Source organism: Callithrix jacchus, chromosome 20, assembly GCF_049354715.1.
Source record: "Callithrix jacchus isolate 240 chromosome 20, calJac240_pri, whole genome shotgun sequence".
In the NCBI taxonomy this organism is placed as follows: domain Eukaryota; kingdom Metazoa; phylum Chordata; class Mammalia; order Primates; family Cebidae; genus Callithrix; species Callithrix jacchus.
In genome coordinates this window covers 41,668,502-41,695,825 of record NC_133521.1, presented here as the reverse complement: position 1 = coordinate 41,695,825, position 27,324 = coordinate 41,668,502, and the positions used below count along the sequence as shown (strand labels likewise).

Below are 27,324 nucleotides of genomic sequence, written 5' to 3'. Positions count from 1 at the left end.
CAAACGTTGTTCCCTTTCCTGTCTTTTCTGGCTTCTGTGTTTTCACTCACTCACACACACACACTCACTCATCCCGGCAGGCAGAGTGCTTGTGGTAGGAGGCCGTGGGACATTGCAGCCTCCGAGAGGAGCCTGACTCCGGGTGAATCCCAGCTTTGTCGCTTACCAGCTGTGATACTGGGAGCCATGTGCTCCACCTGCATGATATGGGGTGGGAGTTGCGGGACAGTGGGGACACCTGCTCGGGAATCCACGGGAACTTAAGTAAGCCGGGTTATCAGCGACACATTTAGTGGGCAATGGCATGAATGCCATCTGGGCCACGGTCCAGCCTTGATCTCCAGGACTGCAATCCTGGCTCCCTTTCACTCTCCCCTGCTGAGAAGCTGGCCACTGACTCTGCTGGTGGAGCATTTCTGGAGCAGCCTCGGTGTGAGCCGAAAAGGTTGGACCTTTTCTGATAAGGCTGCTTATCAGAAAGTAGCAGGAGTCAGTGGGTAGGGGCTGATCTGGTGTTGGACAGAGGACTGATTGGATGCAGCGGGGCTTTGGGCATTGAGGACATTTAACTTAAAGCAGCAGTTCTCAACGAGGGGCTGAACCAGCGGCTCTGCAGTCACCTGGGAACCTGTTAGAAAGCCAGGTGACCAGATGCACCCCAAAGCCACTCAATCAGAACCGGGTGGGGCCTGGTGGTCTGTGTTTGAACAAGCCCTCCGGGGGATTCTCATGCAAACTGGAGTTTGAGAATGTGTGTGAGAGGGAGGCTGGGTTCCAGGAATAAACGGTCAATTTCCAGATCTGCCCTGCATGTGCCTGCATTTTCCAGAATGGGGCCATCTCCGCTATTTGGCCCCCTTAGCTGACCATGTATCAGAGACTCTCACTACTCAAGTGTAGCCTAGGGACCAGCAGCTGCCACTCCCCCGGGCGTTCAACAAGCCCCACAGGTGACTCGTGTGTGGGATTAGCTTGAGGTGCACCTGCTGCAGTTGGGAGGCAGAGGTGAAGGAAACCACCCCGGGTGGGGGAGGGGGTTGGGGGGGAAGCACCTGCGGGCCGTGGAGCCTGTTCTGCAGATGAAGGGGCTGGTTTCTGCTTTTCCCGACCCCTCCCTGAGCGGGGGCCCTCAGAGGGGACTCTGAGAGTGGGAGCACTGCAGAAGCTGTCCTGAGATCAGGTGCCTGCTCCCCGACCACAGCTTGCTGTCTGCTCTCCAGAGCAGCTGAGAAAGCCCCACCCCTGGGCTGGGCCTGCAGGGGGCTGGGAGTAGGTAGGAGTCTTAAGCTTCCCTTGCCCAGGTCAGGCCTCTCAAAAGCTGCAAATTCTTGGGACCCATGGCCCCGACCACTTGTTGCTGTCCTCCTAGGTGTGGGGGGGGCCTGACCCTGAAGCATACTCGCTAGGAATCCTTTGGTTAATGACTCACTCGCCTGTAGCCAAGCTAGAATTTTCCTTTTCCCACCCCTCCGGCCCCAAGAAATCCAGCTGAGCCACCTGGAGTGAGCCTGAGTCCTGTCCCTGAAGGCCAAGGACTGTCCACAACTTAAAGGTTGGATTTGGTGGTAAGGACCAGAGGTTGGGGCTCTGTGCAGAAGTGTGGCTGGAAGCAAAGGAGGTGTGTGGGAATGGGGGAAGAGAGAGGGAGGGGGCAGGGGTGAGGTGGTCTTGGGGTCCAGTGGGAGGGCAGGAGTGAGAATAATTCGGTAGGGAATGGGAGGAGGAGGGGAACCAGAAGTGAGCAGATGCATGCAGCACCCTTTGGAAAGGGGAGCCGAGGCCAGAGAAGTGGCCAAGAGAGGCTCAGGGAGGTCTCACTGAGTAGGGGAGAGACACTGAGTTGGCCTGCCTGTGTTTGGACCAGCCCTCATTGAGGATGCCTTGAATTTAGGAAAGAAACTGTGAGGCGACACTTTCCACCTCTGCTGCCTTTCGCCATGGCAGGACAGACCCCAGAAAGCAGAGGTCTTCCAGAAAAGCCGGACCCTGCCTCGACCGCTGCCACTCTGTCCTCCATGGGTGCTGTCTTCATCCTCTTAAAGTCTGCGCTGGGAGCTGGCCTGCTCAACTTTCCCTGGGCCTTCTCCAAAGCTGGTGGAGTGGTCCCTGCCTTGCTGGTGGAGCTGGTAAGTCCCCAGGAAGTGCGTCCAGGGGACAGGTAGCAGGTGGCTTTGTTTTTTCTGGGTGGGGTTCTTCGCATTGCTTTTACGGAGTTGTGTGTCCCATAAGCTATAGCTCTGGGGTTTTATTTCTATCCCATTCAGCTAATGAGGGGAGGAGATAATCCTAATGTAGCCCGGGAGGGAGAACATCCCCTATGAGCACTGGTGAGGTGTGATACGGAGCTTGCGGGATGGAGCTATAGGCATTGCAGCTCCTATATATGAAGTGGGCATTTCATTCGGGAAAGAGCCTCTCCAAGCACCCTGCCTGGCCAGCTGCTGGCTCTTACCTGCTGGTCTAAGTTCACAAACTGAAGCTGGGCCAGGCAAAGTGGCTCACACCTGTAATCTCAGCACTTTGGGAGGCCAAGGCAGGCAGATCACCTAAGCTCGGGAGTTCAAGACCAACCTAGTCCACCTGGTAAAACACAGTCTACTGAAAACACAAAAATTAGCTGGGCATGGTGGCAGGCACCTGTAATTTAAGCTACTCGGGAGGCTGAATCAGAATTGCTTGAACCTGGGGCAGGTGGAGGTTGCAGTGAGCCGAGATTGTGCTACTGCGCTCCAGCCTGGGCGAGAATGAGACTGCATCTCAAACAAAAACAAGTAAGCCTGGACTCCTGTGTGCAGATTGAGCCTAAAACTGGTGTGACACCCCCAGGCCCCTCACCCAGAGCCGGGCCAGGCCTTGCTTGGTGCCAGGTGTTTTGCTTTTCTGCCTGCCAGGTGCCCAGCCAGGGTTCCCTTCTGGGGAGGCGCAGATGCAGAGCTCTCTGCTGGGGGAGAGCCACTTGTGAACACAGCTTTATTTTATTTTCTAAGATCCCATTCTCCGGGCTGATGGAATTAATTGCTGCCTTTTGTGGTAAGCTCCTTGGCAGCCACCTCTCCGGAGTTCTATGGCAGCTGGTGAATAATGGCTGAGTTCCAACTGTTTGTGGGTCCCGAGGCTCCTCCTGTTTGGAAACGCAGTGTCGGATGGAACCTGTGCCACCCCTGGTGTTGGCCTAGCCTAGGATGGATGAGGCAGTGGGGTCCCTGTCCTCCTGGAGCTTCGTTCTAATGCGAAGCCAGACAAGATGCGTGTCATCAGTTTCAGATGGTGGCTCATGCCAGGGTGTGTTGGGTGTCTCTGGGGATGGGGGTATGATATGGCGTGGGGTGGTCAAAAGCCTCTTGGAGGAAGTCCCCAGGAAGGGGACTTGGAGGAGGTGACCTTTGCAGTGAGCCCCACTGGAAGTAGCAAGAGCTTCCTGAGATGCACATGAGAGGCGATGCCTGTGTTTGGACTGGTGCTTTAGGAAGGGTCGTTACAGTGATGGGGGAGAAGCCCAATCTCAATCCACAGAGGGCCCATGGAGAGGAGATGGAGCTTGGGGTAAGGTCGTGGCCAATCCCAGGGCAGCAGGAACCACTGTGGGCCAGAGGCGGGGATCCCTGCTCCAGGAGCGTTCCAGCCCTGTCCGTGCGTCCTGCTGAAATGCAGATGCTGGTGTTGCACTCTGGCGAGTACAGAATCACCACAGACAAAAGTAAGCCCATTCAGAAGGTGATTTATTGCCAGCGACCACAGAGGACTCGTGTCCCTCCAACCCATGGCCCCGAAAGGAGGGTGTCAAGACCTTTTATGCCTGTAAACTACCTCCTGGGCCAGGGTGGGGGCGAGGGGCTTAGGACATTCTGAGGGCTAGTGGACTTTGGACATTCTGTAACCCCCTCCTGGGCGGGGTGAGGGGCTTCGGACATTCCGATTGTTACCTAAGTGGTTCACAGAAGTCAAGATAAGCGTTGGTTTACACATTGCCTGGGTAGGGTAGAAATTAGACCTTAGTTACTTATTACAAGTCACAAGGGCCAAGATGGAGTGGGTTTGGACTGCTTGCCTGTCACATCGGGGTTACAGAGAGCAGCTTCAACAGAAAGCCACCGTATGGTTGAGGTGTGCAGTTTTATGGGGCGTTCACGATGTCACGCTGGCCCTGCATGGCTGGGATGAGCTGAGACTGAGTGATTTGCTTTAGGCAGATGGCCGTTTTGCATCGGATGACCTCTGGAGGTCAGTGGACTCAAGGAGGGAACCCAGACATGAATAAATGGAAACTCGTGGCAGAGCAGAGGAGCCAGGCAGGCTCTTGACAAGCTCCCGCCACCCCAAGTTGTTCCTTTAATCTCCAGGGCTACCAGGCTGGCTGTCACTGTGAATGACAGAAGATCTGGGGGAGCCTGCTTCCCCTCGCTTGGCTGGTGAGGCTTCTGCGTGGGGAGCATTTACACCTGAAGTCAGTGGGCAGAGGTTGGAGGCCTGACTCACCAGGGTTGGAGGGTTAGCCACATCTGATGAAAACTGTCTAGGGCCATACCACTCTGGACACACCCGATCTCATCTGATCACAGAAGCTAAGCACGGTTCGGGCTGGTTAGTACTTGGATGGGAGACATTTGATGAAAACAGGCAAATACCCTCTTGGGACCTGTGGAGGGGCTGGGCCTGGCACAGCAGCCAGGGCTCCTTGCTGTTCTGCTGCCTGGAGGCTCAGTCCCTGTTGTTGTGACCTGTCCAGGGATGGCTCACAGGTGAGGCTTCCTCGCTCTCACACCCTCCCCTGTTTCCTGCTGCTTTTTTTTTTTTGAGGGTCATACTCTGTCGCCTAGGATGGAGTGCAGTGGTACGATCTTGGCTCACTGCAACCTCTGCTTCCTGGGTTTAAGTGATTCTCCTGCCTCAGCCTCCCAAGTAGCTGGGATTACAGGCATGCGCCACACACCTGGCGACTTCTGTCTTTTTTAATAGAGACAGGGTTTCACCATGTTGGTCAGGCTAGTCTTGAACTCCTGATCTCAGGTGATCCACCCACCTCGGCCTCCCAAAGTGCTGGGATTACAGCTGTGAGCCACCGTGCCCAGTCTCCCTGCCTTTCAACCACAGATGTTTTCTGAGTGTCTGCATGTGTCAGGCCCTTCTCTGGGCAAAATAGAAAACGGACACTGTCCAGGCTTGATCGAGCTTAGAGCCTGGGTGAGCAGGGCGTTGGGGAAATCCCTCAATATTTTACAGTTTCCAGTATCTGTTTCCTGGGACTGCTACAACAGATGACCACGAAAGGGAGGGCTTCAAACACTGCAAATGTATTTTCTGCTAGTTCTGGAGGGCAGGAGTCTGACATGAAGGCGTCAGCAGGGCGTCATTCCCTCCAAAAGCTCTTCCAGCTCCCGGAGGCTCCAGGGGCTCCTCAGCTTGATGGCCATGTGACCCAACCTCTGCCTCCTCTCCTGTCTCTACAAGGACACTCCTCATTGGGTTGAGTGCCCACGTGGATGATCCAAGATGACCTCACCTGAAGATCCTTAATGACACGGGCAAAACCCTTTTCACTTAATTACCTTTTCCTTGTAGACATCTGCAAAAACTTTCCAACAAGCCACTTTCACAGGCTCTAGGGATTCGATGTGGAACGAACTAATTGTGATGTGTTCAGACAGTGGACTGTTAGTGAAAGGCGTCAGCCTGTGTGTGTGCGCCACGCAGATCCATTTCGCATGCGCGGTGGAGCAGGGGAGCTGGGAATGTTACAAAGGTGGAAAACACTAGACCAGTGGTTGGTTCTGGGGATGGATGGAGACAGAAATGGGACCCGTGGAACCATCCAAGGTGAGGGTAGGGTTTGGCTGGCACATGTGCATTGTTGAACATCTTCCAACAATACCCTGAAGATTTTGTGCATTTTACATGTAAATTTTTACCCCACAAGAGAAAAGGCCTGTGAACAAAAACATCAAGCTCTCATGGACAGGAGGCATGCCAGACTATTCCAGAGGACGCACATGGGTATCTGACTTGCTTCAAAGTGCAGTGCCTTAACGTGTACCAATGGCCACACAGAGGCATGGGGAGAAGGGTGGAGGAGCCGTGAAGGAAGTACAGCAACGTGTCTTGGGGGAGTCGGGGGGCTGCCCACAGGGGGCATTCACTGTAAAATTCTTTCGCCTTTCCTGTTCGTCTGCAGTTTTAATTTGAGATGGGGTCTCACTCTGTTGCCTAAGTTGGAGTGCGGTGGCGTGATCTCAGCTCACTGCAGCCGCCACCTCCCTGGTTCAAGTGATTCTCCTGCCTCAGCCTCCCAAATAGCTGGGATAATAGGCATGTGCCACCACGCCTGACTAATTTTTGTGTTTTTAGTAGAGAGGGGGGTTTCACCATGTTGGCCAGGCTGGTCTCATACTCCTGACTCCAGGTGATCCGCCCACCTTGGCCCCCCTCAAAGTGTTAAGATTACAGGCGTGAGCCACAGCACCTGGCCTGAAAATTATTAAGAGCAGCTGAAATAGAGGGAACACAATTTCTTTGTTTTGTTGTTGTTTTGTGTTTTGTTTTTTGAAGCAGGGTCTGGCTCCTTCCACCAGGCTGGAATGTAGTGGCGTGATCTTGACTCACGGCAACCTTCACCTGCTGGGTTTAAGCAATTCTCTTGCCTCAGCCTCACAAGTGGCTGGGATTACAGGAGCCTGCCACCACGCCTGGCTAATTTTTTTATTTTTAGCGAAGATGGGGTTTCTCTGTGTTGGTCAGGCTGGTACCAAACTCTCAACCTCAGGTGATCCACTGGCCTCAGCCTCCTAAAGTGCTGGGATTACGGACATGAGCCACTGCACCCAGCCAGAACACCATTTCTTAAGCACTCATGTGCTGAGCCAAGTGTGGCACAGGCCTTGTTCAGTCCTGACGTGTCACAGCACCCCTGCAAGGGGGGCAGTGCCACCCCCATTTCACAGATGGAAAGCAGGGGTTGCCAGCCTGCCCCATGCCACGCAGCAGGTGAGTGGTGGTTACACCCTAAGCCCAGCTGTGCCTGGTCCATGTCGGACTCCTAGCCCCATGCTTACTGCCGCTCCACACACAACCCAGGCAATTTCAAGAGAGTAAACTCTGGGTCTCTTATGTCTCATTTGTCCTACTGAGGCAGGGTGGTCTCAGATTCCCAGTTTCACAGCCTAGAGCCAGTTGAGGTCACCAGAAGTGGCCTGCTCTGCAGCTCTGTTGCAGGTTGGGTGGAGGGGAGGACAGTGACCTCACTGGTAGAGTCCCCCTCTCCCATGTTGTCAGCAGCTCTGGCCTCTGTGGGAAGAAGTCATGTGGAGGGTGTGCCTGAGGGAGGGGTGGCTGGCTGGGGTGGGTGGGCTGCAGGCACACCCCAGCTCCCGGTTCTGCTCCACAGGTGTCCTTGGTCTTCCTGGTCAGTGGGCTGGTCATCCTGGGCTATGCTGCTGCTGTCAGTGGCCAGGCCACCTACCAGGGTGTGGTTAGGGGACTGTGTGGCCCCGCCATTGGGAAGCTGTGTGAGGCCTGCTTCCTCGTCAACCTGCTCATGATCTCTGTGGCCTTCCTCAGGGTGATCGGGGACCAGCTGGAGAAGCGTAAGTACCTTTGTGGGACTTGAGGTGGCCCAGGGTGCTGCACCCCTAATGACCTCTTGGGGCCTCTGGTTGGTGAGCAGGACGAGGGGCCTTAGCCTGGGCTCTGAGGGACAGCAGAGGCTGACACCACACTCTTGTTCCTAACACGGTGGGAAAGGGAGGCTCAGAACAGGTAGTCACCAGTGGGATGAGAATCATGCATGCACAAGCACACGAGAGGTTGTGGCCATAATTGCGACATCCAGCGGGGACAGCTCATTTCACAGATGAGGAAATGGATCAACAACAAGAAGCCCTTCTCAGAGAGAACCAGTAACACCTTTAACTTTGGGGTGGCTGTGGCTCTCAGCCTTCACGCAACCTTGGCCTCTAGTTCCTAAGATTTTCCCTCTAAGCACCGCTTTAGCTGCATCTTAACAATTCCGTTTTCTGTTTTCATTTGACTCATTTCTCACGAGTGGAAAACCTAAAATACTTGCTAATTTTCACTGTGGTTTCTTTGACTCATGAGATGTTTAGAATTGTGGTGTTTAATTGCCAATTATTTGGGAGTTTTGAAGATACCTTCGTGGTTTCTACCTTAATTTGCATCGTGGTCAGGGACTACACTGTCATTTCAGTCTTTGGAGATCCAGTGAGACTCGCTCTCTAGCGCAGCACATGGTTCGTCTTGAACTTTTTTTGTGCTTTTCGAAGAATGTGTCCTCTGCAGTTGCTGGGTCCGGTAGGTCAAGGTGGTCAACAGTTATGCTAAAGTCTCCCATAGCAAACACAGGAATTTGCAGGTCTAGTTATTCTGTCGATTCCTGAGAGGAGGATGTTAAAATCGCCAGCTGCGATTGCAGATTAGCCTAGTTAGTTCTGTTAGTCTGCATGCTTCACGGTCTTGGAAACGCTGAGCAGGTATATCCTTTTATTGTTACGAAGTATTTATCTCTGGCATTAAATATTCTTCTCTACTGTTAATATAGCCACGCTAACCTCCGTAAGACTAGTGTTTATATCGAAGCTCTCTCCTCATTTATTTTGTTTTGTTTTTTAATTATTTTTTTGATAGAGTTTTGCTCTTGTCACCCAGGCTGGAGTGCAATGGTGCTATCTAAACTTACTGCAACTTCTGCCTCCTGGGTTCAAGTGATTTTCATGCCTCAGTCTCTCGAGTAGCTGGGATTACAGGCATGTACCACCGTGCCCAGGTAACGTTTGTATTAGTGGAGACGGGGTTTCTCCATGTTGGTCAGGCTGGTCTGGAACTCCCGACCTCAGGTGATCCATCTGAGTCAGCCTCCCAAAGTGTTGGGATTACAGGCATGAGCCACTGCCCCCGGCCCATTCTTTAACTTAGAATCTAACTGTGGTTTGGGATTTTTTTTGTGTGTGTGTTTATGTCCTTTTTTGCAACGCCAGCCTGAGGACGGCTTGGGATTTTAAAATGCATTTCTCATAGACAGCATATGGTCAGGTCTTGGTTTTTTATCCAACTTGACAGTTGTAGACTTCAGATTGGAATAGTTAGACTTCTAATTGGAATGTGATTGTGGAGAGGGTGAAATGCAGTCTGCTGTTTTGCCATTTGTTTGTTCTGTGTGTGTCCTGACCCATGAAGCAAAAGGCCCCTGACTGTGGGGTATTGAAATAGAAGGCTGCTGTGTCTTGGTAAAGACTGTCTTACACCAAAAAGAACTGAGATGGGCATATCTGAACCTCTTAATGGGAAAATGGGCACAGAAACGTCCTGCCCCCTAATGGCAATTAAAGTTGGTCTGAAGTGTCAACACTGGGGAACGGTAGTGTTGTTGTGTTCAGGATCTGAGCCTGACTACTCAGGGGATGGACTAGGATATGGGCCACCCCATGTCTGGGTGGATTGACTGTGCTGTAGAGAGTGTTCGTTGTGTATTTCTGGTTAGATATTTGGGGATGTGTCTCTGTAGGGAAGGCCAAGCTTCTGAGAAGGAGTGCTAGACAGGGGCTGGAGTGCTTGGGGGAGCCATGGCATGAGGTCCACATGACCTTGTCTTTGGTGCTGAAGATCTCGAGCCCCCAGGAACGCTGGGTTTAGGAAGTAGCTGGTGTAGTCCTGCTGAGGACCCGAGGACTCTGGCTATGGGAAGTCCAGATGCAGACACAGGGACTGCCTCATCCCATGCCGCCTGGAGGTCCAAAACCCACCCACGATCCCAGTGCCCTCCTTGAGGGTGGACGTTCCCTTGGCATCTCTGGCCCTCCCACGTGGGTGCTTCTGTGAACTACCTGCTTGTGGAACTTTCCCCTGCCTCATTTCGTAGACAGGAGCTATTCTCACAGGCATTCATTGCTTTGCATGGGTGCCCTTGTTGAGTGAGAACAAAGAGGAGTTAATGACACCTCAGTGCCAATGCCCCCTTCCCCCTCCTCTCACCCACCCAGGTGGTTCCCAGTGGCTCCCACTTCGAGCCACCCTCCCACTCTCCTACGCTTCCCCACCTTTATGTATCTGGCCTCTTAGATTGGTTCCAAATCATTCATCCTACTGTGGCAGAATGAAAATGTCCCAAGATTCTTTGGCGTTTTTTCCATGGAGTGGTCAGTGGGGCCTGTGTCCCTTGCCTTGGAATTAGGTGGGCCTGGGATGGTTTGCCCAGCAGTGTGTGCTAAGTGGGATGCTGTGCCAGTTAAAGGGCCTGGCTTTTAAGAGGCTGGGGAGCTTCTGCCTCAGGCTCTGTAATCCCCCAGCTTCGTGGAAGAAGTTTGAGGTGGCTGTTAGACATGCCCATGTAGAGAGACTCCCAAACTGTAGGGAGCCCAGGTGTACCTACCAGGTACCAGGTGTGGGGGTGCCATCATGGGCCATCCAGACCAGCTGCACTGCCAGCCAGGTACCCCCAAGTGACCCCTGCCAGTGCTGCATGGAGTAGGATTGGCCAGCTTGGCCCTGTGCTAATTCTCTACCTACAATCAATGATGTGATACAGTGGTTCTAAGCCACTGTGTCTGGGGTCATGGTTTTCTGCGACCACAGAGACCTGCAATGCTGATGCACAGCAGCCTGGCACTGCCTGCTTAGCAGCCAAAAGTCTACTTCAGACCTGCATTTGACCCCAGGCACCATTGGGTTCCTGAGTGAAACCATAGGTTTGACCAGAAAGTAAGGGGGGTGAGGACAGATGGCTTGCCTGGTCAATCCCGCATCTCAGACCTTAAGATGGTGGTGGGCCTGGCACAGTGGCTCACTTGTGTAATCCTAGCACTTTGGGAGGCCGAGGTGGGCGGATCATGAGGTCAGGAATTTGAGACCAGCCTGATCAACATGGTGAAATTTTGTCTCTACTAAAAATACAAAAATTAGCCAGGTGTGGCGGTGCGTGCCTCTCATCCCAGCTACTCAGAAGGCTGAGGCAGGAGAATCACTTGAACCTGGGAGGCAGAGGTTGCAGTGAGCCCAGATCACACCACTATACTTGAGAGCTTGGGCAACAGGGTGAGACTCTGTCTCAAAAAAAAAAAAAAAAAAAAAAAAAAAGGGTGGGGGGGCTGGGGGGCTGGGCTTGTGGAAGGAGCTCAGCAAACATTTGTTGAATGAATTCATGTGTCAGGGTTAGTTCCTGTGTGGGGCACGGGACCTGTCTCCCTCTGGCTTATGATCCCATCCCCAGGCTCCTGGGGCTGGCTGAGGGCTGAGTCCAACCCCACCCAGGGTTCAAGGGCCATGCAGGAGCCAGGAACCCGTGGCATTTTGTGCTTTGTGGCTCAGCTCTCCCTGTGTCTCTGACAGTGTGTGACTCCCTCCTGTCTGGCACACCTCCCACTCCACGGCCCTGGTACGCAGACCAGCGCTTTACCCTGCCCCTGCTCTCCACGCTGGTCATCCTGCCCCTGTCCACCCCACGGGAGATCGCCTTCCAGAAATACACAAGGTAAGGGCTGGGGATGCCTCCTGGTGGGGGCCCCCACTTCACTGAGCATTCGTGTCAGGGTTTCTGTCCACCTGGGGTTAGAGGAACTGGGGGATTGGCCTTCCCATTTAGAGAAGGGAAAAACAATACAAGATTATACAAGTAAAATGTATTCATGCTGGAGAATGCAAGCCAGAAAAAGCAGATGACCTGTAACAACATCAGTGCTACGCACGGTTTATTTCGTTCTTAGACTTTTTGCACATCCGCGCAGAGAGACAGAGGCACCTCCCCCCAATACACACACACGCGCACACGGGTGCACACACACACAGAGGTGGTCTTTCATTTTGTGGCTAAGGCTCTGTATACATTTGAAGAAATCAAGCTTGCAACAATATCCATCCCACTCTGCCGCCTGCCTTTCCCCTGTTGCGGATAGAACAATGGACATTGTGTAGAGACAGCAGGCAGCAAACCTGAGCCTCCCCCAGGCCTCCGCCCTGCAAGGCGCTCGTGCCACTTGGACCAAGCCAGGGGGGCTTGTCCCCTCTCCAATGTGACTGAGGCTGCTGGGGTCTTGACTTAGGCATCAGGCTGAGTGGCTGACTAGCTTTTGCTGGTGGGAAGGAAATTATATTACAGCTGCTGTCGGGTGCCATTAAGAATTCTGTACATCTGGGCTGGGCACAGGGGCTCACGCCTGTAATCCCAGCACATTGGGAGGGTAAGGTGGGCGGATCACAAGGTCAGGAGTTCAAGACCAGCCTGACCAACCTGGTGAAACCTCATATCTACTGAAAATACAAAAATTAGCTGGGTGTGGTGACGCACACCTGTAGTCCCAGCTACTATGGAGGCTGACACAGGAGAATTGCTTGAACCTGGGAGGCAGAGGTTGCAGTGAGCTGAGTGTGCCACTGCACTCCAGCCTAGGTGACAGAGTGAGACTCCATCTCAAAAAAAAAGAATTCTGTACATCTGCTCTCTGGCCCTCGGAGGAGCCCTGTCCCACGAGTCCCACTGTATAAATGAGGATGGTCAGGCGGAGGTGGAGAGCTTGGCCGGCACCTCACTGTCAAGGGCAGAGCTGAGATTTGGATCCCGCTGTCCCTCCCGTCCATCAACGGCACAGGTCGCCCACTGCGCAGCCCCTCACACAGTCACTGTGTGTTAGCATCCTAGGTACGCTGGCCGCCTGTTACCTGGCCCTCGTCATCACAGTGCAGTACTACCTCTGGCCCCAGGGCCTCATGCGTGAGCCCGGTCCTTCACTGAGGTGAGTCTGGGGGAACAGCTTCCAGCGGCCGCCGGCGGGAGGCACGGCTGGGGATCTGCGAGGGGAGTCTTGGAGGAGAAGCCCCTCATGCTCCCTGCAGAGCCCAGGCTCCTTCCATGCAGGTCTTCCCATCTCTGATGCGGTGAAGCCAAAGAAGGGTTCCTTTCCTTCTGCAGCAGAGACCTGGCTGTGGCTGGTGATGACCCAGCCAGGACAAGGGATGCAAAACCACCCAAGGCCGCAGCGGCCTAGGGGTCATAGGCTGTTGCAGACCTGTCCCCACAGCATGGAGGTGCAGAACCTGGCAGCCAGCCAGCTGCATGTGCCAGGGCAAGGGAACAGTGAGGGGCTGGTGGGGCCAGGCTGGCCCAAACAAGGGCGGTGTGTGGGCAGGGGTGTCACGTGGGGATTCAAGGCCATGGTAAGGACTTTGGTTTTCCTCTGGATGAACTGGGAGGCTTGGCGGCGTTTTGAGTACAGCAGGGATACGACAGGCCCTGTTTTTTAAAGAGGTTCACTCTGGTCAGGGTGTGGTGGCTTATGCCTGTAACCCCAGCACTTTAGGAAGCCAAGGCAGGTGGGTCCCTTGAGGTCAGGAGTTCAAAACCAGCCTGGCCAACATGACGAAACCCTGTCTCTACTCAAATACGCAATTTAGCTGTGCATGGGGGTGTGCACCTGTAGTCCCAGCTAGGGGAAGCTGAGGCAGGAGAATTGCTTGAACCTGGGAAGTGGAGGTTGCAGTGAGCTGAGATTGCACCACTGCACTCCAGCCTGGGCAACAGACCAAGACTCTGTCTCATAAAAAAAAAAAAAAAGCAATTAAACCAAAAGGCTCACCCTGGCTGTTCTTTGGTCTTTGGGAGCTAAAGGCAGCCACAGAGGCCAAGTGGGAGGCCCCTGCCTAGGTCCCAGGTCCCAGCCCTGGTGGCTTCAGAGGAGGCAATGCGGAGTAGTCAGACTTCGGATGTGCCTGAGATCAGATTTCCCAGTGGTAGGGTTGGTTCATGGGCGTGGGACTCATGCAGTCACCCAGGCCCCATGCTCAGTTTTACCCTGCTGTTGCCATCTTAAAATCCTGAATCGTCATCCCCCGAGGGTCCTCGCATGTTCCTTTTGCACCCAGCCCTGTGAATTATGTGGCCAGTGCTGCTGGCGGGTTGGAAGGTGAGGAAGAGAGAAAGAAAGTCAGGGTGACTTGGAGCGCTCAGCTTGAGCAGTGGGAGGGGTGATACCTGTTCCCAGACTAGAGAGGACAGAGGGGTGGGCGACTGGGAGCAGCTTAGGCTGGAACAGTCAAGGGGGAGCCAACCTGGAGACATCTAAGAGGGAAGTCAAGCAGCTGGTGTGTGTGTGTGTGTGTGTGTGTGTGTGTGTGTGTGTGTAGAAAGGTCCGGGCTGCAGGAGAAACGGGGCTGACAGTGGCCTGGAGCCCGAGTGCAAGGTTGTTCGCCGAGCCTGTGGTGCTCCAGCACTGGCAGGTGGCGGGGGTAAGGAGGACCTGCTAAAAACAGACAGTGAGTTAGGAGATGTGAGTGTCTGAGGGCTGCTGTGACAGGTGACTGTACACGTGGTGGCCTGAAAGTGTCTGTCATTTCTGCTGCCTGGAAGTCCAGAGTCAAAGTGTGTCAGGGCGTGCTCCCTCTGATGGCTTCAGGGGAGGACCTCTGCTGCCTCTTCCCGCTTTTGGGAGATGCGGGGATCCGTGTTCTTGGCTGGTAGACACATCTCTGAGTCTCGGCCTGATCCTCACGCCACGTTGTCTCCATGTGTGCTTTCCCTGCTAATAAGGGTAGTGTGCATTGGATTCAGGCCCACCCTAGTCCAGTATGACCTCATCTTATTTTCACTAATTACACCTGCAAAGCTCATCAAAGGAAGCTGGGGACCAGGTGGGGACCCCGAGAGGCTGGGCCTGGAGATTGTCCTTGTGCACACCTCTATCCTCTTAGGTGGCTCGGACGGAGCTCAAACCATCCTTGTGCTATTTGGGATCTTTGGAAAGATGCTGTGGGTGCCCCCCATTACCAAACCTCACTGGGGGCCTGGAATCTTTGAGGGAAGTGGGGAGTTTCTTCTTGCACTTTCCCTGCCTAAACGGACCGTGTCATGTTACCACATGTCAGCAAAGACGTGTTTAGAAAGTGCAGCCTTTAGCCAGCATCCTTTTCCATTTGCAAAAGCCTGGTCACAGACAAAGTCATGGAAAATGCATCTTGCAGCCATGCTCTGTTACTGTGTCCCGGCATCCTCTAACACGCACACCTGTGTGACCCTTCTCTGATGAACTCCTGCTCTTGTCTGTTTATAGCCCTGCCTCCTGGACCTCTGTGTTCAGCGTCTTCCCCACCATCTGCTTCGGGTTTCAGGTAATTTGAGCATCTGTGTTGAAGACTGTGGCATTTGCAGAGGCTGTGGGTGACTCTCTGCTCCCTTGGGAAATCTTGGTTTCCTTGTCAGGGAGGAATTTGAGGACTTCTCCTAGGATACAGTGGGCTCTCTGCCATCCACCTGTGGCCCCCAGGCTGTCTTCTGAGACCATGAGAGCGGGTTGGTGTCTGGGCTCAGTGAGGTGGGAATTGCCTTGAACTTGGGAATGCAGCCCCCACCGGGGCCAAGAGCAGGACTGTGTTTATTGGGTCTGAGGTAGTTGTGGGGACCTGGGACCTGTCTCTTCCTCTGCAGAATCCCCACAGAACTGTGATCAGGCCTGAGGCCTGGAGCCTAGAGCTTCCTGGTTAACTCCGGCAGGTCACTTGTACGCAGGTGGACTCCGCCCAGGGCCTTGGGCAGGAAAGTGCACGTCTCCTCATGGGTACAGGTTAGAGGAGCTGGAAGGTACACAGGTGGTTGATTAGAGAGGGGAAGGGGGCATAAATACTGAATTTTTAATAGCATGTCATGGGAGGGAGGACGGGGCTCTATATGTAGAATCCTGGCAGAGGGGCAGAGTCGTAGGTGTCCGTTCAAGGCGGTGGGGTTTGAAAGGGATCTTGAAGGTTGTATAGGACGAAGTCAGGCGACTGGAAGGGCACCCCAGATGGAGAGGACAGCACAGCGGGCCGCCGATGTGAGCAGGCCCCAGGCACAGCCAGAAAGAGGCCTGCAGAGGGCTCTGTGGCACAGCACTTTGGGGAACGTAGCGGGGTGGGGGGATACGAGGGGGAGATGGGGGAGAGAGATGGCAGGGGGAGGAGATTGGGGAGACGGCAGGGCCTGGGTGCTGTCCCATGCTTCTGGGATGTCATGGATTCCCCCAGCTCTCCTGGCAGGTGGAGCAGACACTGTTGTTCCATTGCTTTTTCTTTTATTTGATCTAAGACGGAGTCTCACGCTTGTTGCCCACGCTGGAGTGCAGTGGATCTCAGCTCACTAATTCTCCTGCCTCAGTCTCCCGAGTAGCCGGGACTACAGGCACGCACCACCAAGCCTGGCTGATTTTTTTTTTTTAAGTGCAGAGTGGGTTTCATATGTTGGCCAGGCTGGTCTCCAACTCCTGACCTCAAGTGAGCCATCTGCTTCGGTCTCCCAGAGTGCTAGGATTATAGGCGTGGGCCACCGCGCCTGGCCACGTTCTTATTTTAGGGAAGATTTGCCTCTGTCTCTTAAAAACAACCACCTATCCACTGTCTACCAGCAGCACCAACAAAACCCTTCCAAAGTAAAATCAGGTGCACGGGGAGCTGGTCGGGGCTACTGCGGGTCTCAGCTTTGTGGCCGTCAAGTTCTTCTCCTCCCTTGTCCATTGGTGAGATCCTGCTTCTGTTCTTCATCTTGCCTTTTCCTTGAGAACCCTTTTTAGGAAGAGAAGAAATCCTGCGACATTTCCATTTCTCTTCCTCGTAATGAGTCGGCGTGCTGCCTAAGGGCCTCGGCAAGCCACTTCTGTGGATTTCTCACATTGCTTCTTGCATGCCCAATATTTTGAAAGATCTAAAGAGCTGATTTTGCTGTCAACTGTTTGTCTGGATTGAGTTTAACAACCGCTGTCTGTGCTCAAGCACCATATGGTGCAGACCTACGCCAGCGCTGCCTCCCCTATGAGATGCTTACAAAGGGTCCCCCTCACCTTTGCCTCCAGCCCTTACCCGATTCTCCTAGCAACGAGGCCTGGGCTGCGTTTCCAGGGACACAGGATGCTGAGATGAAGAGCTGGGAAGATGGGAATTCAAGGAGTGGGAGGAGGGGCTCAGGCTAGAGGTGGAGCTGCCAGAATCTGGAGCTGGGGGTGAATCAATGTAGCTGAAGGTGGAGGGAAAGAGGGTGAGGCTGGAGAGGGTTGCAGGGAAGGGATGGTCACCGGTTGTCATCAGGAACTCAGACTTGACTCAAACACAGCGTCCCCACCCAAACATGCGGCAGTGGGGTGCCTCTGCCCCAGGCCTGTTCAGTCAGGGATCGGGGGCCTCAGAGGAGCAGAGGGGTGCAGCTCTATCAGAACTTGGGGTTTTTGTTTTTAAGAAACATCTTTATTGAGGCAGAATTCACATACCTTGCAATGCGCCCTCCTGAAGTGTCCAGTGCAGTGGTTTTTTTAGTACATTGAACTGTGCGACCATCTCCATTGCCCCCAGAAGAAACCCACTGCCGTCAGCAAGCACCCTCCATTCCCTGCCCCTGCCAACAGCTCTTCTGCTTCCTTCTCTCTGGATTTGCCCCCGATGGCCATCTCCTAGGAATGGAACCCCACTGTGGCCTTTTTTCACAAGCTTTCCTCCCTTGCCATGTTAGGTTCATCCCTGTTGTGACAGGTGTAGACTTCACATTCTGAACAAGGTAGACATGCTCCTCCTCCTTGTCGTGTGATTGATAGGCACCGAGCAGACAAACCCAAAAGCCCAGCCACGTTGGGGCCATGGGCCATCTGAGACAGGAAACCAGCTCCTGCCGAAGGACCAGCCCAGGCAAAGGCCCTGAAGCAGGGAGGGGAGCCCCAGGCGTGTTTGGATAGTGGAGTGCCTCCCGACTCGGCCCTGGCTGCCCATCTCTGTTCCCTTGGCTGCTCATGAAACACCCGTGTCCACGACCCACCCAGAGAAATGAGTCCACATGACTCATGGGCTGTTGGCATTGGCTGTGTAGGTTTTGCGTTAAGAATTTTTGAGCTGGGCTTGGTGGCTCATGCCTTTAATCCCAGCACTTTGGAAGGACAAGGAGGGAGGATCACTTGAGGTCTGGAGTTTGAGACCAGCCTGGCCAACATGATGAAACCTTGTCTCTACTAAGAATATGAAATATTAGCTGGGCATGATGGCAGGTGCCTGTTACCTCAGCTACTTGGGAGGCTGAGGCAGGAGAATCACTTGAACCTGGGAGGTGGAGGTTGCATTGAGCTGAGATTGTACCACTGCACTCCAGCCTGGGCAACAAGAACGAAACTCTGTTTTAAAAAAAATAAAATGCTGGGAGCATTTTATTTTAAAATCCTAGCACTTGGGGAGGCCAAGGCAGATGGATCACAAGAAGAGGAGATTGAAAATACAAAATTAGCTGGGTGTGGTGGCACATGCCTGTAATGCCAGCTACTCAGGAGGCTGAGGCAGGAGAATGGCTTGAACCAGGGAGTCAGAGGTTTAAGTGAGCCCAGATGGTACCATTGCACTCCAGCCTGGGTGACAGAGCGAGACTCCATCTCAAAGAAAAAAAAGGAAAAATAAATGAGCCAGGCGTGCCTGTAATCGTAGTTACTCGGGAGGCTGAGGCAAGAGTCGCTAGTCGCTTGAGCCCAGGAGGTGGAGGTGGCGGTGAGGCGAGATGGCGCCACTTCAGTCTTCGTGACAAAGTGAGACTCCAACTCCTGGGAGGTGCTCTGGGTGGGCATGTGGTTTGTTTCCCATCTTCTGCATGTGGGTGCTGGGGTGCTTTTCTGCCTCAGTCGTTCCCGGTGAAGCCAGCATCCTGCTGGCCCGAGTCCCGCTGAGCCGCCCTGTGTCTCGCAGTGTCACGAAGCCGCGGTCTCCATCTACTGTAGCATGCGTAAGCGGAGCCTCTCGCACTGGGCCCTGGTCTCCCTGCTGTCCTTGCTGGGCTGCTGCCTCATCTATTCACTGACCGGTAAGGCCCTTCCCCATCGCCCTGGCAGAGGGTGGAGAATGAGAAGAAACGGGAGGAACAGCGAGTATGTCTCTGGAGAGTTGACACGTGCTGGTCCCAATACTCCACTTTTTGAGCACATTGACTCCTTTTATTCTTAGGAAAAGGTCTCATTTCATAGGTCTTTTGACCAGGTTCTGAGGCTAGGAGAGCCTCCATAACTTACTCAGGTTTCACAACTAGTTGTGTGAAGCTGAGATGGAAACTCCAGCTCAGCTGTCTCCAAAGCCCCTGCTCTTACCACACCCAGCCCTACTGCCTGCTCTTCAGAGGACGGCAGTCATGTTGGTCATTATCGTGTGACATGTTGGTAGTGGTTTATAAAACGTGTGTGGGTGCAGTAGACTTAGGTGGTCACAAACTGTGTGGGAGGCAAAGGGTCTTTAAATGTGTTGAAAGTGTGGCTCAGAGAGGGTCTGTGACACACCAGGTCGTATAGTGCATTGGAGGCACAGAACCCGGGTCCCAGGCACGGCTGGCTCTGGCTGGCCACTTGACTCCAGTCTTTTTTTCATTCACCATCGGAACCTCCAGTTCAGGAAGCCCTTGGGCTACAGTGAGTCTACCAGGCAGCCTTGAACTCTGGTGTGCTATGGTTTGAGTTTTTATCCTCTTTAAAACTCATGTTGCAATTTAATTCGTGACGTGGTAGTGCTGAGAGCTGGGGCTGTAAGAGGGGACTGGGTCATGAGGGCTCTGTCCTTTGAACGGATTAATCTATTCATGGATTAATGGATTAACAGGTTATCATGGGAGTGGGGTTGGTGGCTTTGTAAGAGGAGGAAGACAGACCCGAGCTCACACGCTCAGCCCCCGCAGCACATGACACCCTGCGTGCCACTTCAGGGCTCTCTGCAGGGTCTCTAACAGCAAGGCGGCTCTCACCACAGGCAGCCTCTTGATCCTGGACTTCTCAACCACCGTAACTGGAAAAAAATAAATTCCCTTTCTTTATAAATTACTCCGTTTTAGGCATTCTGTTGTAACCAACAAAAAATAGACTAAGACTGAAGATGGGAATTAAGAGCGGGGTGTTGATAATTACCTGGAATGTGGAAGTGGCTTTGGATCTGGGTCGTGGGGGTCAGGCTGGGAGAATTCGGAGGAGCAGGCTAGAAAAAGCCTAGATTCTGGTGAGGGCTTGGAGACAAGACTAGGGAACATTTGGAACTTCTGATACTGGTTAGCTAGTCATGGAAAGATGGGTCATGAAGGCTATTCTGAGGAGGTTTCAGAGGGCACTGAGGAACAAGGTTTTGGAAGCTGGAGTGAAGTCCAAAACTGTTAGAAACGGGCAAAGAAGCTGGCTGAGCTGTGTCCATGCCCAAGGGCTTTATGGAAGGCTGAACTTGAAAGGGATGAAGTGGCCGGTCATGGTGGCTCACACCTGTCATCCCAGCACTTTGGGAGGCCAAGGCAGGCAGATCACTTGAGGTTGGGAGTTCGAGAGTGGCTGGGCCAACATGGTAAAACCCCATCTCTACTAAAAATACAAAACATTAGCTTGGCTTGGTGGCAGGTGCCTGTAATCCCAGCTACTCAGGAGGCTGAGGCAGGAGAATCACTTGAACCTGGGTGGGAGGTAGAGGTTGCACTGAGCCAAGATCACACCATTGTACTCCAGCCTGGGCAACAAGAGTGAAACTCTTAAAAAAAAAAAAAAAAAAATGAACTAAAGTGTCTGGCGGAAGGAATGTCCAATAGCAGAGCATTCCGGCTGCTGCGTGGCTGCTCGTAACTGCTTGCCTTAGGATGGGAGAGGCAAAAATGACTCGCAGATGGAATTGATCATCAAAAGAGAAGCTAAGCAGCAAATCTGGAGTTCCTGCAGCCTGGCCGTGGAGTGCAGTGCGTGTTCTGGATAGGAAACCGAGGGTATGGCCCTGCGACATTCTGCTAAGGAGATTAGTACAGAGAGAAGGGATTATCTAGAGAATGGAAGAAAGACCCTGAAGGCGTTTCAGAGATCTCAGAGGCCGCCCCTCCTACCACAGGCTCAGAGGCCTCAAGGGCAGGATGGTTTGGGGGACAGACCTAGGGTGCCTCACAGGTGATCGCAGGGCCCCTCATGTCTCTGCTGCCTGCACCCTGGCACAGCATTCCTCATTGCACCACCCATGGCTCAGGTGGCCTTTGGTGTGGCTCGTGCCACAGCCCCAGGAGGTGTAAGTTGTAAATCTTGGCAGCATCCACGTGGTGCTAATTCTGCAGGCTGGCACACAGCAAGAGCTACAGAAGCTTGGCAGCCTCCACCCAGATTTCAGAGGATGCTGTTCAGGCCAGGTGTGGTGGCTCAGGCCTGTAATCCTAGCAGTTTCGGAGGCTGAGGTGAGAGGTCTGCTTGAGGCCAGGAGTTTGAGACCAGCCTGGACAATGTAGTGAGACCCTGTCTTTACAAAAAAAATTTTTTTTAATTAGCAGAACATGGTGCAAGCCTGTAGTTCTAGCTACTCAGGAGGCTGGGGCAGGAGGATCACTTGAGCCCTGGAGGTCAAGGCTGCAGTGAGCTGTGATTGTGTCACTGCACTCCAGCCTGGGTGACAGAGCAAGACCCTGTCTCAAAAAAAGTTAAAGGATGTTGTTGAAAGCCTAGGGGTCCAGGCAGAGACTTGTCCCAGTGGTGGGGCCACTCTGGAGAGCCCCCACATGTGAAATTCCCAGTGGAGATGCAGGGTTGGAGCTGCTGCAGAGTCTCTGCCAGGGCAATGCCTAGTGGAGCCATGGGAGCGCAAGTGTCATTGGGACCACGGAATGTGAAGTCACCAGTAACATACAAGACCAGCCTGCCAAAAGCTTTAGGCATCAGGCGCCAAACCCTGTGAACAGACACAGGGGTCACACCCAGCAAAGCCATAGGAACGGGGCTGCCCCAGTGTGTCCAGGGGGTGGCACATGGTATCTGAAGAGGTGATTCTCCCACCTGAAGCCTGAGCGTCTGCCCTGCTGGGTTTCGGACTTGCCTGGAGCATTTACTCCTTTCGTTTCCCTTTGTGTGTCTCCTGGGATGAGAATGTTCCTTCTGCCTGCACTGCCACTGTGTCTTGGAAGCAGATGGCTTTTGATTTCACAGGTTCACAGACCAGACTCTGGCCTTTGGACCTTTGAGTTGGTGCTGGAGCAAATGAAGACTCGGGGGCCATGGGCTTGGAATAACTATGGGGTATTGATCTGTGAGAAGGATATGAGTTTTGGGGACCAGGGGCAGAAGGCTGTGGTTTGATTCTCTGTCCCCTCCACAACCCATGTTGAAATGTAATTGCCAGTGTGGTCGTATCGAGAGGTGGGACCTTTAGGAAGCTGTCAAGTCATGAGAACTCTGCTCTCATGAACAGATTAATCCATTTGTGGTGAAGGATGCGCCACCTGGTAACATGCCACATTGGTACATTGATTATTTTGGGTTGAAAATATTGGAGAAACTAATTGCAGAAAGGGTTACCTGACTTGTCTCTTTCTGCAGGCATCAAGCCATAAAGATTCCTCTGGGTGGCGGGTGGTGCCCTCCTCATACCAGGATGAGAAAATAGTCCTCAGCACTGGAAGCGAGATTTCAGGCTGCACTGGACCTGAATAAATTCACTTAATTAGCCCTTAGCTTCTGCTCCTTTTATACCAACCCCAACTATCTCCCAATGGCTCCCTTAGAAACTCAGTGCCCCTGACCAGATCCCCTTTGTCCTGTCCTTCCTTGTCAGATTTATCTTTTTGTCTAAAAAGTATTAACGCTTCTCACTTTGGTTGCATCTTCAGACATCACTCTCTTGTGAAGATGCCATGGACATGGAAAATTGAGAAGATCTGTAAGCTTTTCTCCCATTGCTTTGATTGTCTGGTGTCGATTTAGTTTCTAGGTTCAGCTAAAGAGCCCATATAAGAGGCAGGCATGGGGCAGGGGCTTAATGGATTAATGGGTTAGAGGACTAATGGGCTATCATGGGCATGGCACGGGTGACTTTATCCGAAGAGGCAGTCCCCCTCCTTTAAGGAGTCAGAGCTCACCCTCCTTGCTATGCAATGCTTTGTATTGTCTTGGGACTCTGAAGATAGTCCCCATTGGCAAGGCCCTCACCAGGTGTGGGCACTCAGTCTTGGACTTTTCAGCCTTCCAAAACTGTAGGAAATACATTTCTTTATGAACTGCCCAGTTTCAGGTATTCTGTTCTAAGCAGCAGAAAATGGATGAAGATATTGTGGTTACCCAGGCAGCTTGCTGGGTGACTTCTTCCCCAGCAGAGGAGGTCCCATCAGCCGGCAGCCCTTGGGTCAGAGGGTGTGACTCAGTGACTGAGTGTCACCTCCAGCTGTTCCCAGGGCCAGGGCCATAGGACCTCTCAGAAAGGGCTTGGAGAGAAGCTGAAAGGGAGATGGCTCTTAGTCAGAGGCAGATGTCTCAGGACAGGGCAGGTAACCTGCGGTGACAGAAGCAGCATCACCCTGTTGGGGCAGCGGGACTCGTTCTAGTCCTCAGCCCACCAAAGCTAGCTGTGTGAATCCAGGCAATCGCTGACGCTCTTGGTTTTCCCCATTTGGAAATGGGTGTACAGCAAGCTGCTTTCTTTAGCTGTCGTAGGAGTGAGATGGACATGGCATGGGAGGTGTGTTTGTATTTTTCAAAGTGCTCTGTGTTTCTAGTCAACATACGCTCTATGGGTAAGCTCCGTGCACCAGCTCTGTGAGCAATTGGAAAGAAGGATAAGTGGTGGATTTGTCTGCAGGAGTTTTCAATCCATGGAGCTAAGTCATGTGTAGGCTTAGGACAGGAAAGCTTTGGGCTATCCCTCTAGAACCTGCTGCACTGGACCTGAATAAATTCATTTAATTAAGTGAAGGAAAACCTTCACTAAGGAAAACCTTAGGGGATAAAGCCAGGAGATACTGGTCTGTTGGTGGGGGAGGGCTTGGCGTTCTTCTAATCCACTCTGGCTTCCATCCTTTCCCACCTTCAGGGGTTTATGGCTTCCTGACCTTTAGGACAGAAGTTTCTGCTGATGTCTTGATGTCCTACCCAGGCAACAACACAGTCATAATTGTGGCCCGGGTTCTTTTTGCTGTCTCCATCGTAACTGTCTACCCCATCGTGCTTTTCCTGGGCAGGTGAGGCCTGGCTCAGTGGGGGGCAGCAGTCAGCAGGGTCTGCTGACATGTGCTGTGATTAAGCATGTGCCAAGTGTGGGCTACACAGCTGTGGGACTGTCATCCTCTCCATTGTAGAGAGAAGGAAACGGACACAGGATTTAGGTAGATTCTGCCACGTCACCTCGTGAGTGTGCGTCCCAGCCAGGACTTGAACTCAAGTCCACGAGCTTCATCCTCTGCTTCATGGGCTGCCTGATGGTGGCAGAACTGCTGAGGGTTGGCAAGGTTCCCTGGGGAATAAGGGCTAGAGTGTGGAACAGGAGCTGTGTCAGGACACTCCTGGAGGACTGGGGGAGGCAGCTGGCAGGTGCAGGCTGGTGTCTCTGGGATGCCCATGTGTCTGTCTTGGGTGTGGCCTCTAGGTCGGTGATGCAGGACTTCTGGAAGAGGAGCTGCTGGGGGGCGCGGGGGCCCAGGGCCCTGACTGACCCCTCGGGGCTGTGGGTCCGGATGCCGCTGACCATCCTCTGGGTCACCGTGACACTCTCCATGGCGCTGTTTATACCCGACCTCAGCGAGATCGTTAGCATCATCGGAGGCGTCAGTTCCTTCTTTATCTTCATCTTCCCAGGTGAGAACCCTGGTTTCCAGGCTTCCTGCCTGCTCCTCCTTCCCTGCTCACCTCTGTGGGGACTCCCAGTGTTGGAGGTAATGGTTCAGGGAGGTGGGAGCCACATATGTGTAGGATTAAGGTTCCATGTAGGTGCTCTGCTTGTTGAGCCAGGCTCAGGGTTTACATACCTTCCCTTACTCATTAAACATCTGAGTAGCCCTTGATATGGTTTGGCTGTTTTCCCAAACAACTCTAGCCTTGAAGTGTAATAATCCCCATGTGTGAAGGGTAGGGCAAGGCAGAGATAGTTGAATCATGGGGGTGGTTCCCCCCACGCTGTTCTGGTAGTGAATAAGTCTCATGAGATCTGATGGTTGTATAAAGGATAGTTCCCCTCCACAAGCTCTCTTGCCTGCTGCCATGTAAGACATGAGACTGCTCTTCGAGTTCCACCATGATTGAGGCCTCCCCAGGCATGTGGAACTGTGAGTCCATTAAAACTCTTTCCTCTATAAATTACCTAGTCTCTGGCTGGGCGCGGTGGCTCATGCCTGTAATTCCAGGCCGAGGCCAGTGGATCACCTGGGGATGATAGTTCAAGACCAGCCTGATCAACATGGAGAAACATCAACTCTACTAAAAATAAAAAGTTAGCCGGGCATGGTGACACGTCTGTAATTCCAGCTACTTGGGAAGCTTAGGCAGCAGAATCTCTTGAACTCAGGAGGCAGAGTTTGCAGTGAGCCAAGATTGTGCCATTGCACTCCAGCCTGGACAACAAAAATGAAACTCCATCTCAAAAAGAAAAGAAAAAATTACCTAGTCTCTGGTAGGTCTTGATTAGCAGCATGAGAACAGACTAATAGAGTACTTGATGGACATCCTTGACGGACGAACCTTTATCGTCCCATTCCACAGAGGGGAAGACCGAGGCCCTGAGCCCCTCCAGAGGCCAAGCTAGTGTGCAGCAGGGCTGAGGGTCAGCCGTACAGCTCTGTCCATGCTACCGCTCCTGCCTCTTGCTGAAGGATTTTGTTTTATTAAAAAGAAAATTGTATATGGGAAAGTCACTGGGCTGAAGACCCCCTCCAATGTCTCCCTCCTTCCCGGCCCCCGAGCCCTGGAGGCAAACACTGTTGCTGCAGAGGATGGTTTCTTATGAACCCTTTCCAGAGTTAGTGTGCGATGGGGAGCTGTTCCAGTTTACAACAGCCCAAGCGTTACCTGAGGAGGAGAAGCCAGCAGGACTGGGGCTAGGGGGATGCTTCCTCCAGAGGAAGGAGGAACACTGCAGTGGGGCCCAGAACAGAGACCCCAGATCCGCCAGGGTGGGTGCAGGACCCCACGCACAGCAAGTGCTGAGCACAGAGTCCAGCCTCCCTCAGTGCTTTTTCCATGAGTGGACCCTGTCATTCAGCCGTGAGAGGAACCATGTTAAGCAGACATTGAGCTTGGGTACCCTTAGCCGGGTATCCCCAAACATCTAATGCAGCCCTTGTGTTAAACAGAGAAGTAGGTGCCCATTGGTGAAACTTACAGAAAGCTCGGGAGAGGCTCTAACCGGTTTTCCAAATCTCTAATGGGGAAATGAAACATTGTTCAGGGTCCCAGGTAAGTGGGTGATGACAGCTTCTTCAGTAGCCAGGATGGAAGAACTGAGGGCCACAGAGAAACCTTGGTTATCGAAGAGGCCAACTGATGTGTGAAGTATGAAAAATGAGTTCTTAGCAGGTGAATTCAGGGGTTGTCTTTGATGTAGTGCCTTGAGACTCTAACCCTGCCTGCCCTAGCTCCTGTAAATTGGCATTTACTGGGATTAAGGGATAAAAACTGGAGAAGAGAAGGGAGGGTAGGAGAGCAGCCACCCACTCTACTTCAGGTTCTGGGTGGAGCTTTCAGAGATAAGGGGTGTGACCACAGCACCTGCCTCAGACTCTGGGTGGGGCTTTCAGGGCTGGGGGTGTGGCTACATGGCTCCTCCCTCAGGCTCTGGGTGAAGTTTCTCAGAGGTGAGGGTGTGGCCACGTGGTTTTCTCCCGAGTTCCCTGGTCTGGGATTCTCGATTAGGTTCTGATTCTGTAACCAGGTACCTGGTTGTAGCTCTGGCTATTTTCTGTTGGGAAGGACTGCCCAGGACAGGTTTGGGATGAGAGGATCCCACGGGAGCTTTAGGCTGAGCTACACGTCTTGAATCCCAGCAGACCCATTAAAAATAAAATCGGGGTAGCTGCCAGTTACTGAGCACTTAGGTGTCAGGCATGGCCCCTGACCGTCTTCTTGCAGACCCTGCCGTGGAGGGGGTGTTATCAAGGTTGCCTGAAAGACAAGGCTTTGGGAAGCCAGTTGTAGCCAGACCTCTGGCCAAGTCACTAGGGGCATGTTGAGCTGGGACTCCAGCCCCATCTTTCCTTCCAGTTCCACTGCGTTGCCTCACCAGGGGGCCTGAGCATGGGCGCCTGTGGGCAGACGCCTTGCTGGCCTTCTGTGTCCCTGAGGGCTGCTCCCAGGACTTCTTGGTTGCTTTGGGCTTGATGATGAAGAGCTGGGGGTGACCGTGTGTTCTTTGCAGGTTTGTGCCTCATCTGCGCAATGGGCGTCGAGCCTGTGGGACCGAGAGTCAAGTAAGTGTCCCTAAGATAAGGTGGCAATCTGAGTGTGCCCTGGATCAGATTAAGAATGCTTGAGGGACCCTGGAGATCCTATTTTCCACCCTCCTCGTCCTGCAGTTGAGAAATCTGCACCACAGGGAGAGAGTCTCTGTCCACACATTATGAGGGCATCTGAGCCAGGAGGGGAACCCAGGCCAGTGAC

The 27,324-nt window shown here is 53.1% G+C and overlaps 2 protein-coding genes across 9 annotated transcripts in view; one reads left to right on the top strand and one right to left on the bottom strand.

Moving 5' to 3' along the window:
* The first annotated feature begins 1,308 nt into the window (after window positions 1–1,308).
* The window catches only part of SLC38A8 (solute carrier family 38 member 8), a 37,900-nt gene continuing 11,884 nt past the window's right edge, over window positions 1,309–27,324 (top strand). For 4 of the 5 annotated variants that reach the window (XR_008478114.2, XR_013530234.1, XM_078357863.1 and 1 more), the window contains exons 1-10: window positions 1,309–1,565; window positions 1,892–2,126; window positions 7,379–7,577; window positions 11,332–11,473; window positions 12,630–12,731; window positions 15,043–15,100; window positions 18,671–18,785; window positions 23,771–23,918; window positions 24,323–24,531; window positions 27,083–27,134. Coding sequence is in view for 3 of the 5 variants with exons in the window: in XM_078357863.1 (XP_078213989.1) it covers window positions 1,938–2,126; window positions 7,379–7,577; window positions 11,332–11,473; window positions 12,630–12,731; window positions 15,043–15,100; window positions 18,671–18,785; window positions 23,771–23,918; window positions 24,323–24,531; window positions 27,083–27,134 (1,214 nt within the window). In the remaining 2 variants the exon portion in view is untranslated. Of the gene's footprint in view, window positions 1,619–1,891; window positions 2,127–7,378; window positions 7,578–11,331; window positions 11,474–12,629; window positions 12,732–15,042; window positions 15,101–18,670; window positions 18,786–23,770; window positions 23,919–24,322; window positions 24,532–27,082; window positions 27,135–27,324 lie in introns of all 5 variants that reach the window. The other variant, XM_035282736.3, reaches the window with a different exon arrangement.
* The window catches only part of NECAB2 (N-terminal EF-hand calcium binding protein 2), a 46,892-nt gene continuing 45,497 nt past the window's right edge, over window positions 25,930–27,324 (bottom strand). For 3 of the 4 annotated variants that reach the window (XM_078357861.1, XM_078357860.1, XM_035282734.3), the window contains one exon: window positions 25,930–27,115. In XM_078357861.1, the coding sequence (XP_078213987.1) occupies window positions 26,883–27,115 (233 nt within the window). In that variant the 3' untranslated portion in view covers window positions 25,930–26,882. The remainder of the gene's footprint in view (window positions 27,116–27,324) is intronic. The other variant, XM_078357857.1, reaches the window with a different exon arrangement.